The 15,620-nt window shown below is 44.8% G+C and overlaps 2 protein-coding genes across 6 annotated transcripts in view; one reads left to right on the plus strand and one right to left on the minus strand.

The window, feature by feature from the left end:
* Window positions 1-6,427: 6,427 nt before the first annotated feature.
* LOC111151767 (phosphatidylinositol glycan anchor biosynthesis class W) lies at window positions 6,428-10,147 on the minus strand. 4 transcript variants are annotated; one of them, XM_022509957.1, is made up of 2 exons: window positions 10,096-10,147; window positions 6,428-8,248 (listed from the first exon to the last, which is right to left on the minus strand). In XM_022509957.1, the coding sequence occupies exon 2, from the start codon at window positions 8,234-8,236 to the stop codon at window positions 6,731-6,733; it is 1,506 nt and encodes a 501-aa protein (XP_022365665.1). In that variant the 5' UTR covers window positions 8,237-8,248; window positions 10,096-10,147; the 3' UTR covers window positions 6,428-6,730. The 4 variants fall into 4 exon arrangements, with proteins under 4 accessions (XP_022365665.1, XP_022365667.1, XP_022365664.1 ...); XM_022509959.1 differs by having other exon boundaries at window positions 9,864-10,126; XM_022509956.1 differs by lacking the exon at window positions 10,096-10,147 and adding an exon at window positions 9,498-9,512.
* An 870-nt stretch (window positions 10,148-11,017) lies between these two features.
* The window catches only part of LOC111151766 (myosin XIX), a 31,335-nt gene continuing 26,732 nt past the window's right edge, over window positions 11,018-15,620 (plus strand). For both annotated transcript variants that reach the window (XM_022509952.1, XM_022509951.1), the window contains exons 1-3: window positions 11,018-11,082; window positions 11,331-11,470; window positions 12,704-12,855. In XM_022509952.1, the coding sequence (XP_022365660.1) occupies window positions 12,844-12,855 (12 nt within the window). In that variant the 5' untranslated portion in view covers window positions 11,018-11,082; window positions 11,331-11,470; window positions 12,704-12,843. The remainder of the gene's footprint in view (window positions 11,083-11,330; window positions 11,471-12,703; window positions 12,856-15,620) is intronic.

Raw genomic sequence — 15,620 nt, forward strand, 5'->3', positions numbered from 1 at the left:
GAGAACTCCGGGCGGGGCCCCGCCTCCTCTCGCGAGACTGTAGACAGCCGCTCCCTGGTCGCCTCTTTCGAAACCCTGCTGGAGGGGTGGGGGTGTTCCCTTGGGTGTCTCGAACGCGTGATCGACTCCCTGCTCTGAGTCTAGCTATCCAAATAAATCCGAAATAGGGCTACCAGGAGGAGTGAGTAGGCCCGAACCTCGGTCCCTCTGCCGCGCGGGCCTGGGAACCGCTCTCCTGAGGGCGGAAAGGGTGCGGAGCCGAGCTGACTCAGGGCCCACCCGAGGGTCGAGGCCCTGGGAGGACTTCGGTAAGTGGGGAGGAGCTGAGGCGCTTTCCAGGTCAGTGGGAGCGGAAAGCGGGAGTGAGGGAAGGGGAGACGAGCGTCTGGAGGATGAGCGAGAAACTCCAGGGTTGGTTTCCACGAACTTGACGCCGCTTTCCCTGAACACCCTGATTCACCCGGAGCCTGCCGCATCACTGCTTCCTTGCCTGCGATTGCGTCAAGGTCTCGCCGAGGGAAACAACCCGAGTGCGGATGCTTTTGCGTTGTAGTTGCTACACTAGAGGCGGATGGAAGACTGTGTGAAGAGAGGCTAGTCCACGCACTGCCCAGAGAAACTTCTTGGGCCGGGTTAATATTAACTTAGGGACTTGGGACACGGATTTCCCTGGGCAAAGTACTGGGACGGGCCAGAGGCCCTTGTCCCTGACCCTCTCCTGAGCAGCAGAGCCGCTGTAGAGGCAGTTCGTCTGCACTCTGCGTGCCACCGCGTACTCCTTTCCTACCTTGAAGGCTTTGGGAGGCCTGTTGTAAAGCCAAAACTGTTGTTGGGAAGTACTTTGCCTATGAAAGACTTGATGATTTTAGGGATAAATCCATTTCCTGCTCTTACAACTAACTAATCCTGATGACAGATCTGTATATCCTGGTAGAATAGGCTAGAGCGGTGAAACTGATCTGTAAAAAGAGTGTTCGTCATCACCTGAAATCTTAGACTCGCAACAACAAAAAACCCCACAGTGCATCTTTAGCCATGTTGACTTCTGACATTGTGTTGTCACTGTTAGGTTAGGTGACATAATAAACTGGAAGAGCCATTGTTCAGTCCCAAAGGTGTGATTATCCCACAAGTACTTATAATTTGTGTCTTTTGGCCATGTTTGGAGAGCAGAACACGGGATCGTTAGCTTAGATCCAAAAGGCATGTAGGACGAGCATGCCGCATCTGACAGGTTAGACTACATAACCAAACTTTGGGCTTTTGAGAGAATCTTGTGTTTTATGTAAAAATACTCCTGTAAGAAAAAAAGAGTACTGTGGCTTTTAAGACCTAAAGGGCCTTTTAAAAATACTAATGTACCTACTTTATATCTTTTAAACTTCTTTTGGGTTGTGGTTGGTAAAGGACATTGAAAATGACAAGCTCAATATATAGGTGCTAATTTAAATAACTTTGGTTATTGAGTATGCACTGGGTACTAGCAAAGAACAGAGTTTTCTCCCTCGGGGATTTGAATCTTAAGTTAGAAAAGGTATGAAAACCCAGATAAAAAACATAATGGTACCACAGTAGTCTCTTTCCATCTGAGGTTACTTTCCCTGATTTGGATTTGTCTTTTATTAAGTAATCTCTACACCCCACATTAGGGTTCAAACTCACAACTCTGGGATGAAGAGTTGTATGCTCTACCAACTGAGCCTACCAGGCACCCCTGGATTTGTCTTTTTTTTTTTTTTAAAGATTTTATTTATTTATTTGACAGACAGAGATCACAAGCAGGCAGAGAGGCAGGCAGAGAGAGAGAGGAGGAAGCAGGCTCCCTGCTGAGCAGAGAGCCCGATGCGGGGCTCGATCCCAGGACCCTGAGATCATGACCTGAGCCGAAGGCAGTGGCTTAACCCACTGAGCCACCCAGGCGCCCCTGGATTTGTCTTTTAAATTCACTGAGCATGCTGCTTGGTGTCTTTGGACAACACATAGGTACTCAGTGAATACTCACTGTAAGGTTATAAAGGTGGGTAATTTGCTATGTAAGTTCCTAAGGAGGCAAGGTGATAGCCTGGGTGCTCTAAATATGATAAATATTTGAGGAGAAATGCTTAGAAAATTATTTCACTGGGAAACAATTTTTAGAGGTTTTAACTATGTTATCTTAGTTTTCAAGCAGGTACTCATCTTCACTATTGGTCTAGCTTCTACTAAAACCAGGACTGCTGCAGGAATTATTTCATGACTAAGCATCTGCCTTTAGAGAGCTTAACTCTAATCGACAAAATAAGTTATTACTACATAAAAAAAGCCAGCTGTTGCCTGTTTTTAAATTTCGATACAGGCATTGTGAGAGGCAATGTTGAAGGATTTGAAAGGCCAGGAGAACACAATCAACAGCAAAGGATATTTTGCTGGTACCTAGTAACACCTAGAGTGATGGAGAGATAATAAATTGTCAACAAAATACCTTTCTTTTTCTTATTAGATTCCCAGTGTGCGAGAGCCAGCCACAAGACTCAAACATAAAAGAGATAGGACTATTTTCCAAGCAACCTACATTTAAAAGAAATGAGTACCGATTTATGCCTTATGTTACTTCTTGTATTCATAGATTGTACACAAACTCCTAGGGAGCAAAATATGATTTTGTATAATTTATACATCATATTGGACAACAATGCTCAATAAAAATAAAATGTTGTCCTCTTCTAAACCAAGCTATTGATACATATTGGTAGATAGCTCCAGTTTTTGTAAAGTTAAAGTCATGGGAATGAGTCACTTCCTGGAGGTCATGAGTAAGATAAAGTCATAGACCAAATTATATTCTTCCTTCTTTATCCCCTTCCCTTATCTGTCCCCAAAAACTGATAGTTGAGGGGTACCTGGCTGGCTCAGTCAGTGAAGCATGTGACTCTTGATCTCAGGATTGTGAATCCGAGCCCCACTTTGGGTGTAGAGATGGCTTAAAATTTGTTTTAAAAAATTGATAATTGAGGGGCGCCTGGGTGGCTCAGTGGGTTAAGCCGCTGCCTTCGGCTCAGGTCATGATCCCAGGGTCCTGGGATCGAGCCCCGCATCGGGCTCTCCGCTCAGCGGGGAGCCTGCTTCCTCCTCTCTCTCTGCCTGCCTCTCTGCCTGCTTGTGATCTCTGTCTGTCAAATAAATAAATAAAATCTTTAAAAAAAAAAAAAATTGATAATTGAGGGGCGCCTGGGTGGCTCAGTGGGTTAAGCCACTGCCTTCGGCTCGGGTCATGATCCCAGGTCCTGGGTTCGAGCCCCACATCGGGCTTTCTGCTCAGCAGGGAGCCTGCTTCCTCCTCTCTCTCTGCCTGCCTCTCTGCTTACTTGTGATTTCTCTCTGTCAAATAAATAAATAAAATCTTTAAAAAAAAATTGATAATTGAAAAAGAAATTAGCCAATTAGAATACCTTTTGTTGTTTTCACTATGATAACCATGTTGTTTTGTGTGATAGTAAAATCAATAGCAGAATGTTATTTAAATTACCATGGTTGTCCAAATCTAGAATCTGTGAATTTGGATTTCTTTCCCATGAGCTGACAGTGGGAAGTTTTGTTGTGTCTGTTAAAAATACATACATACTTTCCCCACTTAAAATTTTTCAAAGGGAGCACCTGGGTGGCTCAGTCAGTTGGGTGTCTGCCTTCAGCTTGGGTCATGGTCTCAGGTTCCTGGGATCAAGTCCTCTATCAGGCTCCCTGCTCAGTGGGGAGTCTGCTTCTCCCTCTGCCTGCTGTTCTTTCTCTTTGTCAAATAAATAAATAAGATCTTCTAAAAAATTTTTTTCAAAGGGAAAAAAAATTTCTTTTAAGGGAAAATAATGCCTGTAAGTTAAAATGTAAATAAGCCCCTTGAAGGCAGGGACTTTGTCTTATTTTCTGTTGTTTCCCTAGCCCTATACCTGGTACATTGGAGCTCAGTAATCTATGTCGAATGATCTTTTCTGTAAACTAGAACCAAGTCAGAATTTTTAAACTAATTCTTCTGTTTTTATGAATGCTGTTTCATTAGCTTTCTCTTACATGACTTTCATAACTGGAGGTAGAAAAAACAGAGAGTACACTTTGTTCCTTTATGATTCAGTATCCGTAATTGTGAGACATAAACTTGTTGAGAGAGATTTAAGATCTAGAAAAGATGAAGGAGCAGTTACCGAAAAGCAGCAGGCTAGTTAGACAACATATTCATCCAGTCATCAAATAATTTAAATTACTTTTTTTAAATGAGAGAACAGTATGTTTAGTCTCCTCAGCCCTCCTTTGAATGCTTTAAACAGATAGGTTGTGGGGTATTAATCACTCTGACATAGCAAGAGAACCAATCACCTTTCCTAGTCATGCTTAATTGATAGGTTACAATCTTAATGGTTAAATTTCAAAAATCTTTTTAATTGAAAATAGAATCTGATTTTTGTTTTGATAGCTGTATAACTGCTCAACATACTGATTTCTTTAGAGAGAAAATTCCTTTCGATAATAGATTGACTCCAAATATCATTGATTATAGTTGGCAAAAATGCCACATAAATACTAAATTAACCATCATCAATGTAACAAATTGAAGTAAGCTAATTAGTGTCATAACATGACTCTATTTAACAATTTTGAGAATAAAACAAATGTTTAATTTAGAGGAAACTGATTAAAACCACAAATCCAAAACTTAATGTTAGAGGAGGCGCTATCTACACAAGACAAATAATCCAGATTCCTTACCAAGTATAAAATTAACTTGAGCATTCTGATCCTTCACTATTTCTGCAAAGATCAGATTTTTTCTTGAAGATGGAACACAACAGAAAGGCAGATTTTAGGGGTTTTTTGCACACTTTTTAAATTTATTTCTTAAGTAGGCACCGTGCCCAGCATGGAGCCCAACGCCAGCCCAAACTCAAAACCCTGATACCGAGATCTGAGCCGAAATCAAGAGTAGGACCCTTAACCAACTGAGCCACCTCTGCACCCCTCTTTTTTGCCCACTTTAAATAATATACAGGGAACATTATAATTGGAAACTAAGGATTTTGTGGTTTTTAAATCTTAGATTTTGAACAGCTGGTTCAAAGGTCTGCTTAGAACTTTTAAATGACTCAAATTCCCAGTAGGATATTAAATGTTAATATAGCCATCATTGTATTAAAGCAGCCTAGTACTTGACTTTCTCACAGGTTCTCTTTCCCTTTAACATGGTAGATTAAATGAGGTATGTCTGATATGGTCCCTGCCTGCCCTCTAGCTTATTACCCACCCTCTACCTTTTTCTGAGCTCCAGCCTTGAGTACCAAGATGTGCAATTTTCCCTCTCAACTCGGGACCTTGGCTGAAGGATTCATTCTACCTAGAATGTTTACCCCTTCTCTTACCACATTTTAACTCCTTGTCCTATCCATCAGCTCTAGCTAAAAACAAAACAAAACAAAACCAAAAACCATCCATGGGTGTGTGTATCTGGGTGGCTCAGTCGGTTGAGGCTCACTCTTGATCTCGGCTCAAGTTTTGATCTGAAAGTCTGAGTTTGAGCCCCATGTTGCGCTTCCCTCCCGCCGACCTGTGCTGGGTGTGGAGCCTACCTTAAAAGAAAAAAAAATAATCATCATCATCTGAGGGGAAAACTTTGACTCTACTAGATCAGCTCTTGGTTTGACACTCTTGATAACCTGTACTTAATGACAACACAGTTTATAATGGTTGTTCGGTATCTGTTTCCCCACTGGATTACAAGCTCCAAGGTATCAGGAAACCTGCTTATTCGTAGCAGAGTTGGCTTAAAAAATTATTAGTCTCGGGACGCCTGGGTGGCTCAGTTGGTTAAGCAGCTGCCTTCGGCTCAGGTCATGATCCCAGCGTCCTGGGATCGAGTCCCACATCGGGCTCCTTGCTCGTCAGGGAGCCTGCTTCTCCCTCTGCCTCTGCCTGCCATTCTGTCTGCCTGTGCTCGCTCTCTCTCCCTCTCTCTCTCTGACAAATAAATAAATAAAATCTTTAAAAAAAAAATTATTAGTCTCGAAGTAGAACTATTGTCTTATAATTACTAGGCATGTAAACTATATTGTACAATTCAGTCCATTCTTTGGAGCATTTGTTTTCTGACTTTATAGTATGTATTTGATGATATATCAACACCTGCTTTTTTATACTTGGGCTTTTTTAAAAGGTTAAAATTGAGCAGTAAATAAGTGTTGACAGGGGTGTCTGGGTGGCTCAGTTGGTTGAGTGTCCGCCTTTGGTTTGGGTCATTATCCCAGGGTTTGGGATCAAGCCCTGCCTCAGGCTTCCTGCTTAGCAGGAGGCCTGCTTCTCCCTCTCCTTCTGCTTGCTGTTCCCCCTGCTTGTGCTCTAATAAATAAAATATTTTAAAAAATAAAAAATTAAGAAGTTGACAATTTCGTGATCACACTGAGATGTTTTAATGTAAATTTTATTATAGAAGTCATACAATAAAAAAATACAGAATGGTTTGTGATCTAAGATGGAGAGTGAATCTCCTCCTCCCCACCACCCTCTAATCTTTCAGTGTCATGACTACAGTTTCTTTAAAATTATATGGTGTTACGATACACTATAACAGTAAGCATTACTATTATGGAGGATTGAAACTCAATTCTATAATATGTTTAACACTGGGTTGCCAAAAGCCCATTTTCTTCACATTTAATATTCTCCCTCATTAAAGTAATATTTTTGTAACACAGATACTTTGTACCCACATTGGTCACCAAAATTTTATAGTTTTATCTTGCAAGTGTAACACATATATAATTAAACAGTTAGTGAACATATAGAGATTGAGCACAATTAAGGCCCACAAGGTACTGCTGTGTAATGTATCTACTACCAGGTTGATCAAACCAGTAGTTATATTTGACAGCAAGAAAAAAATTAACTGGTTTCTGTTCATAGCTGTGATTAAACAAAGACTGGGTTCCTTTCTTTCAGCTTCAGAGACTAGAGATTCTGAATGTTTTTTATTTGTGGCAGATAACTGGATTGGTTTCCAAGAACATGGTACTATAGCCCCTTTAATTAGAAATTTGGCAAAACTCAAAATTATGTCACACAGTAATAAACTACTAAGAAGTATCAGGCTAGAAGCAATTATCCAAATACAAAAAGCTAAATTGGCCATTCTCCGAGATACTACTTCTACATTTACCTGAACTATGTAAAGAGATATGAAGAGGCTAATAGCTGTCAGCAGAATGTGGTATGTTCCTTTTACCCAGTCTTTGACATGTGATCTTTTTTTAAGCATATATGACCCTGTTTGCACACCAGCCATATGAATTGCCACATACCCCAAGGTAGAGATTATTCCTTCTCGGTTGGCATTTAATAAACCAATCCTCGTGCCATTGCCATCAGTGCCATACAAAATTAACCTTTTCAGTGGGGTAAAGTCAAGGGCTAGCTGGTATAACACAATAATGCTGATGGCCACAATCCAGGATTTATTTAGAGGAAAAATAATTAAAAGCAGTGATGTTAACAGTTTCACAACTATTAAGGTAAAAAAAAAGTTCCAGTGAACTCCATACTCAGTTAAATGTTCCTGATAGCCTATGGATTTTATAATGACTAATCGTCCGATTCCTAGGAAGACTAGTGGCCAAACAGAGTACAATGACTTTGTAAGATAATAAAATCTGGACCCGTCAGTGTATTTTCTCCTAACCTCTGGACAAACCATTGCAGTCCCAAAAATAAAACCTCCTACTCCAAAATCCATTGCTCCTGTCCCATAGAGCTCAGTTTTGGCAAATCTTCTGGGAAAAAGTGGGAAGTCCACAGCCAAAATGGCAATAGCAGTAAATGCACTGTTAATTACACGGAAACAAGAGATGGCTGGAACGTATTCTAATTCTAGACCAATTTTCAAGAATTTTTCAAGTATTTTCTGGACAGGCATTCTGGCACAGCAAGTTCTCCTGCAGTATATTTGATAGAATAGCCCTGCCCCAAGGATAATTACAGCAAGGTGCTCAAGGAGGACAAATGAAGACAAAATGGTCAAAGTGGCCACCAGGGGAACTATTAGGAAAACAAAGTCAGTGAAGAATCTAGTTCTCCAGGTATGTGAAGAACACAAGTGCTGTGAGAGAATGATCAGGAGCCCTCTGCACAGGATACAGAATGCAGGTAAGCATAGGCCCTGGGTGACTTCCAACACGCTGGTTCCATTGTGGTTACTGACAAAAGCTTCCTTCTGCTTTTGAGACATTTTTTCTTCTTCCTGTGAAAATAAGAGCAAAGGGATGCATTGGAAAAACAGTGTTCTTCTGGAATAGGCATATATATGTAGAGGACTTGATTTTACTTTTTTTAAAGATTTATTAGCACGTACGTGTGTGCAGGTAGGAGCAGAGGGAGAGAGAAACTTAAGCACACTCCTCACTAAGCTCAGAGACTGACAGGAGGCTCGACTTTAAGATCCTGAGATCATGACCTGAGCTGAAACCAAGAGTCTGGTGCTTAAACACCTGCCCCACCCAGGGGCCCGATTTTACTTTTATTCCTAGATTTCAGAGCAGAACTTTAGGCCTAATGATTTCAAATCAGGGCAGGAACTAGAATTTGTGATTCCCCTTCTAAGGATTGTGGGAAGAAGCCTAACACCTCAGGATAAGAATGTCAGGGCACCTCGGTGGCACATTCGGTTATGCATCCGACTCTTGGTTTCAATTCATGTCCTGCTGAGATTAAGCCCCACCACTGGCTCTGTGCTCAACCCAGAGTCTGAAATTCTCTCTCCCTCTCCAACTAGTGCTCTCACTCTCTCAAGTAAATAAATACATCTTTAAAAAAAGAAAAAGAAAAAAGGAGGGGCCCCTGGGTAGCTTAGTTGGTTAAGCATCTGCCTGGGGCTCTCTGCTCAGCAGGGAGTCTGCTTCTCCCTCTGTGCTCTCTCAGGTAAATAAATAAAATCTTGGGGCACCTGGGTGGCTCAGTGGGTCAAAGCCTCTGCCTTCGGCTCAGGTCATGATCCCAGGGTCCTGGTCATCGGGCTCTCTGCTCAGCGGGGAGCCTGCTTCCTCCTCTCTCTCTGCCTGCCTCTCTGCCTACTTGCGATCTCTGTCAAATAAAGAAATAAAATCTTCAAAATAAATAAAGAAATACAATCTTTTAAAAAGGCTAGGAATGTCATGCCAATAGTATGAAATTATTGGTTAATGAGCTGTAGCTATTCTCTATATAATGCAGACTCACAAAGAAAGTTACTTTGGGATATAAATCCTGAAAATGGAATCAGAGTCAGAAACGAATTTCTATTACAAACATGTAATATGCTATTAAAATTTTGTAATGCAAACAAAACTAATGACTTCAAGTCAAATCAGAAGAGGACAGGGAGAAAGAAGATACTTAAGTACACGCTGGAGTTGGGAGACCTTGGTTTGTGTGAAAATCCTCTCTGAACCCATTGCCTCCAATACAAAATACTAGACCTCCAGTGACATCCTGAGCCCCGGGCTGCTCCCTACCTCATTCACAGTCATGCTTTCAGGTTAGGGTGGAGATGGGTAGAGTGGATGCTAATCCTCGGAAAGGGGGCGAACGTCTAGGAAAGGCCTGGATGTAGAGCACACGCTAGTATTCGTGGTTTCAAAGAGCTGTAAAACACCTCTCTCATATTTCAAAGTCTTTAAAGGGGCACACAGAAAGAACACGTTTGTTGACTAAACCAGAACCATGTAGAACAAATGGATGCATGCGTGCCTGACGGCCTGAGCCAGCGATAATTTCACAGGGTAACAAACCGATCAGAATCGTCTGGCTTTTAGAAATAAAGGAGTCTTTTTCCTGACGGACACGCGCCACGGCCGCGCCGTCCCTTACACCTCACGTGCCTTCGATGTTCCGGCGCCCCGGTGGCCGGCAGTCTACTTGGGCCGGGCTGCACGACTCCCACCGTAGCCGCAGAGCCATGCCAGAGCAACCCGCTTCCGCCTCCAGAGCCGCGCTTCCGGCCGACGTGGGGCAGCCTGCGCTTCCGGGCCGGCGGATTCTGCGCACGCGCGCACCCCTGCCAGGACCCGATCCCGTTTCCCGAACGCTTAGGCTCTGCATGCCAATTCTTGCCTGTGGTGGGCTTTCCGCGCCCAGGTCCGTCAGAGCAGCCCGGAGCAGGCGTGTCACGCGCTTCACCGCGGCCCCTCGAACCTCACGACGAGTCTCTCAGAGTGGTGGGGTCACGGGACCCGGCTCAGTGTTCGACCACGGCGTCCTCTACCGAAGGACCCCAGGCCCTGTGAGACCCTGGAGGCCCCGCCTCCCGCGCCTCTCCCACGGGAATACGGGAGGCCAGCGTCTCAACCCCATCTTACCCCAGGTTCTCGAAATACTTTGCCCCAGCTGCAGCCCCTAATTCCGACCCGGGCATCCAGAGCGGGCCACGTGCGCCCGGAGCCCAGTGCGCGCCCCACCCCGGGGGAGGAGCCGGCTGGCTCCTGGCCACTGGGCCCGAGCGACGGCCGGCCGGTGCGCTTTGGCTGTCCCGGCTTCCTCTCCTCCCCGGCTCGCTCCCGCCCTCTCTTCTTCCCTCCCCTCCCCGGGCTCTTCCCGCCGTCTCTCGCAGCCTGCCTTTCAAGTCGCGCCTGGCGAGGGCCACGCACTCGGCGGCTCGGGCCGTGGGACTGGTGAGTGTCACCCCCAGCCCAAGTCCGAAGCGCTTCGCGAGCCCGAAAGGGCGAGGAGGCCGGTCTGCCCCCGGAGCGCTGAGGAACGGGGGGCATTTTCCTCTCCTTTTTCCAAAGCGCCTTTGCCTACCCTTTCTCATTTCCTTTTTGACTGTCTAGTATCTCAGCAGGGGGCAGCCCAGCTCTTGGCCCTTGCCTAGAAAAAGAAACTTTCAGGGTCCCCGTTCCACCTCTCCACCTTGGTGGCAGGCGGCGGTTCGGGGTCGGGAAAAGGTTTCAGCTGGGAGGCCGAGTCCCGTCTCCTGCCCTTATTTTCTCACTCCTAGGGACCGGGGAAGGGGCTGCTGGCCCGGATAAGCGTCAGGGCAGCCGCGCCCTTGGCTGGGGTCACATCCACCTTCCTGGGAAGGACACACTCTCCCCGTACCAGGTGCTTCCGGAGCGGCGTCCCAGCGGGCACCTCGTCCAAAGAGGGAGTCCTGGTTCCCGCTGGGAACCCGGGGGCGGGTCCAGCTGGGTTCCCGGGACCCTTACCCAGCTCTTCTCACTCGCCCTCCCACTGTCCTCCAAGCCGAGCACGAACTGGCTGGGGAGGAGGAGGAGGAGCTAGTGATCAGGTTGTCTCTTGCCCTGACTCGGAGTTTCATCTGCATGTTACCATCTCCTTTCTGCCCACAGTGGTCACACCCTTTCCAGAAATTCTTGGTTGGTAACCGCGAAGCTGGGAGAACTGGAGAAAACCGCTCTAATCTGACTTGACTCTGGCTGGGTACGGAGGCTGCATCATCAAAACCAACATTTGCAAAGCGTTCTCTGAGGTACTAGCCCAATTGATCCTTACCTCAGTATTCTGAGGTGTAGGTATTAGTATTCCTTTTTGCAAACGAGTAAACGGAATAAGGCTTAGAGAGCTCTTGTGATCTGTCTTGGAGGAGTTGTGGGCTTTGATTTCTAACTCCACAACCTATTATGCTCCCCCTAATCCTCTCTTTTAAAATGAGCTTCAAGTTGAGGGAGCTTTGTTCTCCTTGACTCTCTGGTTGCCCTCTCCATGGCTGTCCGTTATATGGTCATGTCCCCATATGGTCAATGTCCAAGGTGAATATGCCCAACACATTCCTGATGCTCTTCTCTGCCCTTTTTTCCAGCTTGTATGAAGTCCCTATCCCTGAAGTCTTTCACATGCTAGATATATTCAGAGCCTCAAACAAGTCTCTGCCAGGGTCATTCCATTACAGACACCCCTCATCCTCATCCCTCCTTGCCAGGGAGGTGTAATGCCTGGGAAATTCTAAGTCTTAGGGTCTCTTAACAGATTTTCAGAGATTGGCCTCGGTATAGCCTCACAATACCCCCTTCTCAGATTTTCCTCCTCTGAAATCTTTGCATTTTTAAAGTTGACACTGGACTCTTCTACCTGATTAGTGTCCCCAAATGGATTATCCATCCTCCGTAGTCCTTACTAGTAATAACAATATTCCCCCTCTGACTGAATTTCAGATTTATACTCCATGACATCATTGACCTTCACAACTACTCCTTGTGAGGTCAATTTTACTACCTCCATTTTCAAGATGAAGGATGAAGGTGGGCCAGGAAGGTGATCAGTGGCTTTCCTGTGAATGAGCTATGATTTTGCTCCCACACAACTGCTTTCCTAGAGCATCAAGAATTGACTTCAGCCTCCCTGGTCTATCAATTACTCGCTATACAAAAATAGGATTTTTCTGTTTACTGGAGAGGGTAGGGCATGAGACTTCTCTGTCTCCCAGTGTCTCCATCCTCCACAGCATTGATTCAGAACATATGCAGCCCCACCCCAAACCTCTGTAGTAAAACTGTCCCTGAAGAGCCTGGGGAGCCCCTGGAGGCTCTCATAAAAGTTTCCCCTGTTCCCTAATTGTCAGGGGATAGGACAGACTTTCCCTCTCTGCCCAGGCTCGCCTTGATTCTTGTTTTGATTCCCCTTGCTTGGTGGGAGGAGCATGAGTGAGTCACCCTGAAGAAACCCTCACTCGTGTTTGGCCCTTGTCTTCTCTCTCATGTCATAGGCTCTGAGGTGACTCATCTCAGATTCCTCCAGAACTGAGCCTTTTGCTGGACCTATGTTCCAACCTGTGCCTCCATGACCAGGTGGCTAGCACTCCTCGTGCCTATGACCCAGAACCCTGGCTGACCACACTGAGGCAGGATGCTCCAACAGGTAAAACCTCACCCTTAGGTAACCTAGGCCCTGAAGCATCTAAGGCACTTCCCATCTGTCAGTTAGGTGGCTGAATGACATTTCTACTTACCCTGACCTGGAAGGAAGGGAAAGATCCCTTAAAGGTCTTTCTTCTCGCTCTTGACCTAGTCACTCCAGTGCCTTTCACCTGTCATTGAGAGGCTTTTCCTGATACCTAATTTGAATCTCTCTTATTGTGGTCTTTAGCCCTTTTTTCTGGGATGAGTAAGATGGGACGGGTAAGATGGGATGGGGAGGGGACTCCTTGGAGTACTTTGGTGACTTCACAAGCCTGAACCAAGGAGGGAGTCCTGAGAGATGTCCCTGCCAGCCTGAACTGTTGAGGTACAGTGAAGGCCTGAGGCTTCCAAGAGGAGGTATTCTTTGAAGCTGAACCTTAAAGAATATGTAGGAATTAGCTAGGTGGAGAAGGGAAGTAAGCAGTCCAAGCAGAGGTGTCAGTGCAAAATGTGGGTGAAGATACCTGCATGGAAATACAGGAGTCTGATGAATGGATCATGAAGTGCATGGTGAGGGGTTGCTATTGTGGCCCTTACGCCAGGCCTCTGCCTCTCTAAAAATTCTACTGTGGCCCCAGGCCTTCAGGAGTCCAAATCACCCATCTCCTATCTGTATCATCCTTCTTATGCAGCTCTCGCTCCAAAGAGAATGCCAGTAGATAGATACTTGCTGCATTTTTATTTACAAAATGTGGCCAGGCACTGGGCTGAGGCAGATGTCTAAGGTGATACCTGCTCTCCAGGAGCTCACAGTCTGGTGGAGTCCTAGGCAGGTAAGTGCCTGAGACTTATTAGGATGACCAGGTGGAAAGCTAGCCAGCCTCAAGCCAGCCCTGGTAGACACTACTGCTTGATCATCTTCCAGACTTTTGTCTTATGAAATGAGCTTGAGACTGAGGAGAAGCTGGCAGGACAATTGTCTGCTCTGGGCTTTTTTATGTTTAACTTTTTTTTTTTTTTTTTTTCTTATTAAAAAAGCAGTAATGTTCATCATAACCATACTGGCAGCTGCTCTGTGTTGAGCCCCACCTAAGTAGTAGGTACTAGTCTAAGCATTTTACGTGAATAATTTTGTTTAGTCCTCAGGTAAGTTACAGTGTTACATGTATAGAGCTACTATATCCCCATTTTGGAGATAAAGGTCAGAGAGGTTATGTGACTTATTCAAGGTCACATTCACCATAAGCAATGTGGAAAATATAAGAAACAAGAACATTAAAATTACCTGTAAGAATACTACCCAGAGATAACATTTTAGAAAATATCCTTTTTTCCCCTAAGTATATATTTTTAAAATGTTTGAAGCTATCATACTTTTTTGTAACCTGCTTTATTCCTTTGTAAGGATATACTATAAATTGTCCACCATTAGGACATGTGAGTTGTTTTCAATTTTTTTACCATTATAGATAGCTCAATATATACTGAATATATATTTCAGTGGCCTATGGCCTTTACATAGCATCATTTTCTAAAAGAATTGCGGGCTAAAGAGGTGTGTGCTTTTCAGGCCTTGATATATCATTGCCTAATTAAAGAAGAGCTGTTTTTAAAAGAATAATAATAGCTAACTTTGGGTGCATATACCAGGTACCTTCTCTAAATACTTGATGTGCTTATTAGGGTCTGACGTAGGTGCTATTCAGCATTCCCATTTTATAGATGAGAAAAACTGAAGCACAGAGAGCTTAAGTAATTTATATAACATTATGCAACTAGTAAGTGGTAGAATCAGAATTCAGATCCAGAAAATCTAGCTTTAAGGTCTAGGCTCTTGGCTGTTATACTCAGCTACCTAACTGGTTGGATCAGAGCTGATTTTAAAATATGGCTTGGCTTGTGATTCCCCCCCCCCCCCATCCCCAGAATAGAGTGATTTGCATGGTTCCAGCCATGGTCTAACCTCAGCATTTATCCTGGAGGCCAAGAGCCTGCCTTGTGAATTATGGTGGACCTACATTCAGAGAACAGGCAACATCTTTGGAAAGAAACTTGTTGCTGGGCCTCTCAAATGACACTTCCCACCTTGGGAACTTCGAACTTTTCAGATTCACTAATCTCATTGAAACCTACACAGTCGTATTATGGATTCCCTTCTCCAAAAGCATATTTCATCCGGGTACTACTGTCTTCTACTCCCCACCCCATCTTCATTGCAGTCTCCAGAGAGATAAGAGGAAAAATGAGAAATATGGAAAGAAGAAACATGTGGAAAGTGTTGGCATCAAGGATCGGAAAGGGCGAAAGAGAAACAGCCTTTTCCCCTTGGTGCCTGTTCTTAACCTCATCCAACTTCCAAGTCAGGCTCCCTGTCAGGTGGACCCAGGGCAGAGGAAGCTAACTAAATAGCCAGGCTAAATTTAAGCCCAGAGAGCCAGGTGATGAAGGCATGGGACTACCTCACAGCTGGTTTTTCATCACATGGTAAATGTTCTCTTTCAAAAAACGCCCAAACCATGGTTCTTTCCTGGGGGAGGGGTGGTTTGTGATCCCGTATAGCAGTCCCCACCTTGGTCCTCACCCCTACCAGGCCCAGTAAGGCTGGTGGCCGGCAAGCCTGGAAGCTGGCACTCATTCAGAGGAGAGGGGATAGCATTTTTTCGTTTACTGAGTACACACTGTGCCAGGCACTAAGTGCTTTAGGTGTCTCTTTATCTTTCTGTCCAGTAGCCCTGCAAACTGGTTTTATTTTCCTTTATTTACAAATAAAGAAGCTGTGGCTCA

Source organism: Enhydra lutris, unplaced genomic scaffold (genome assembly GCF_002288905.1).
Source record: "Enhydra lutris kenyoni isolate GAN:26980312 unplaced genomic scaffold, ASM228890v2 scaffoldscaffold26, whole genome shotgun sequence".
Lineage (NCBI taxonomy): Eukaryota > Metazoa > Chordata > Mammalia > Carnivora > Mustelidae > Enhydra > Enhydra lutris.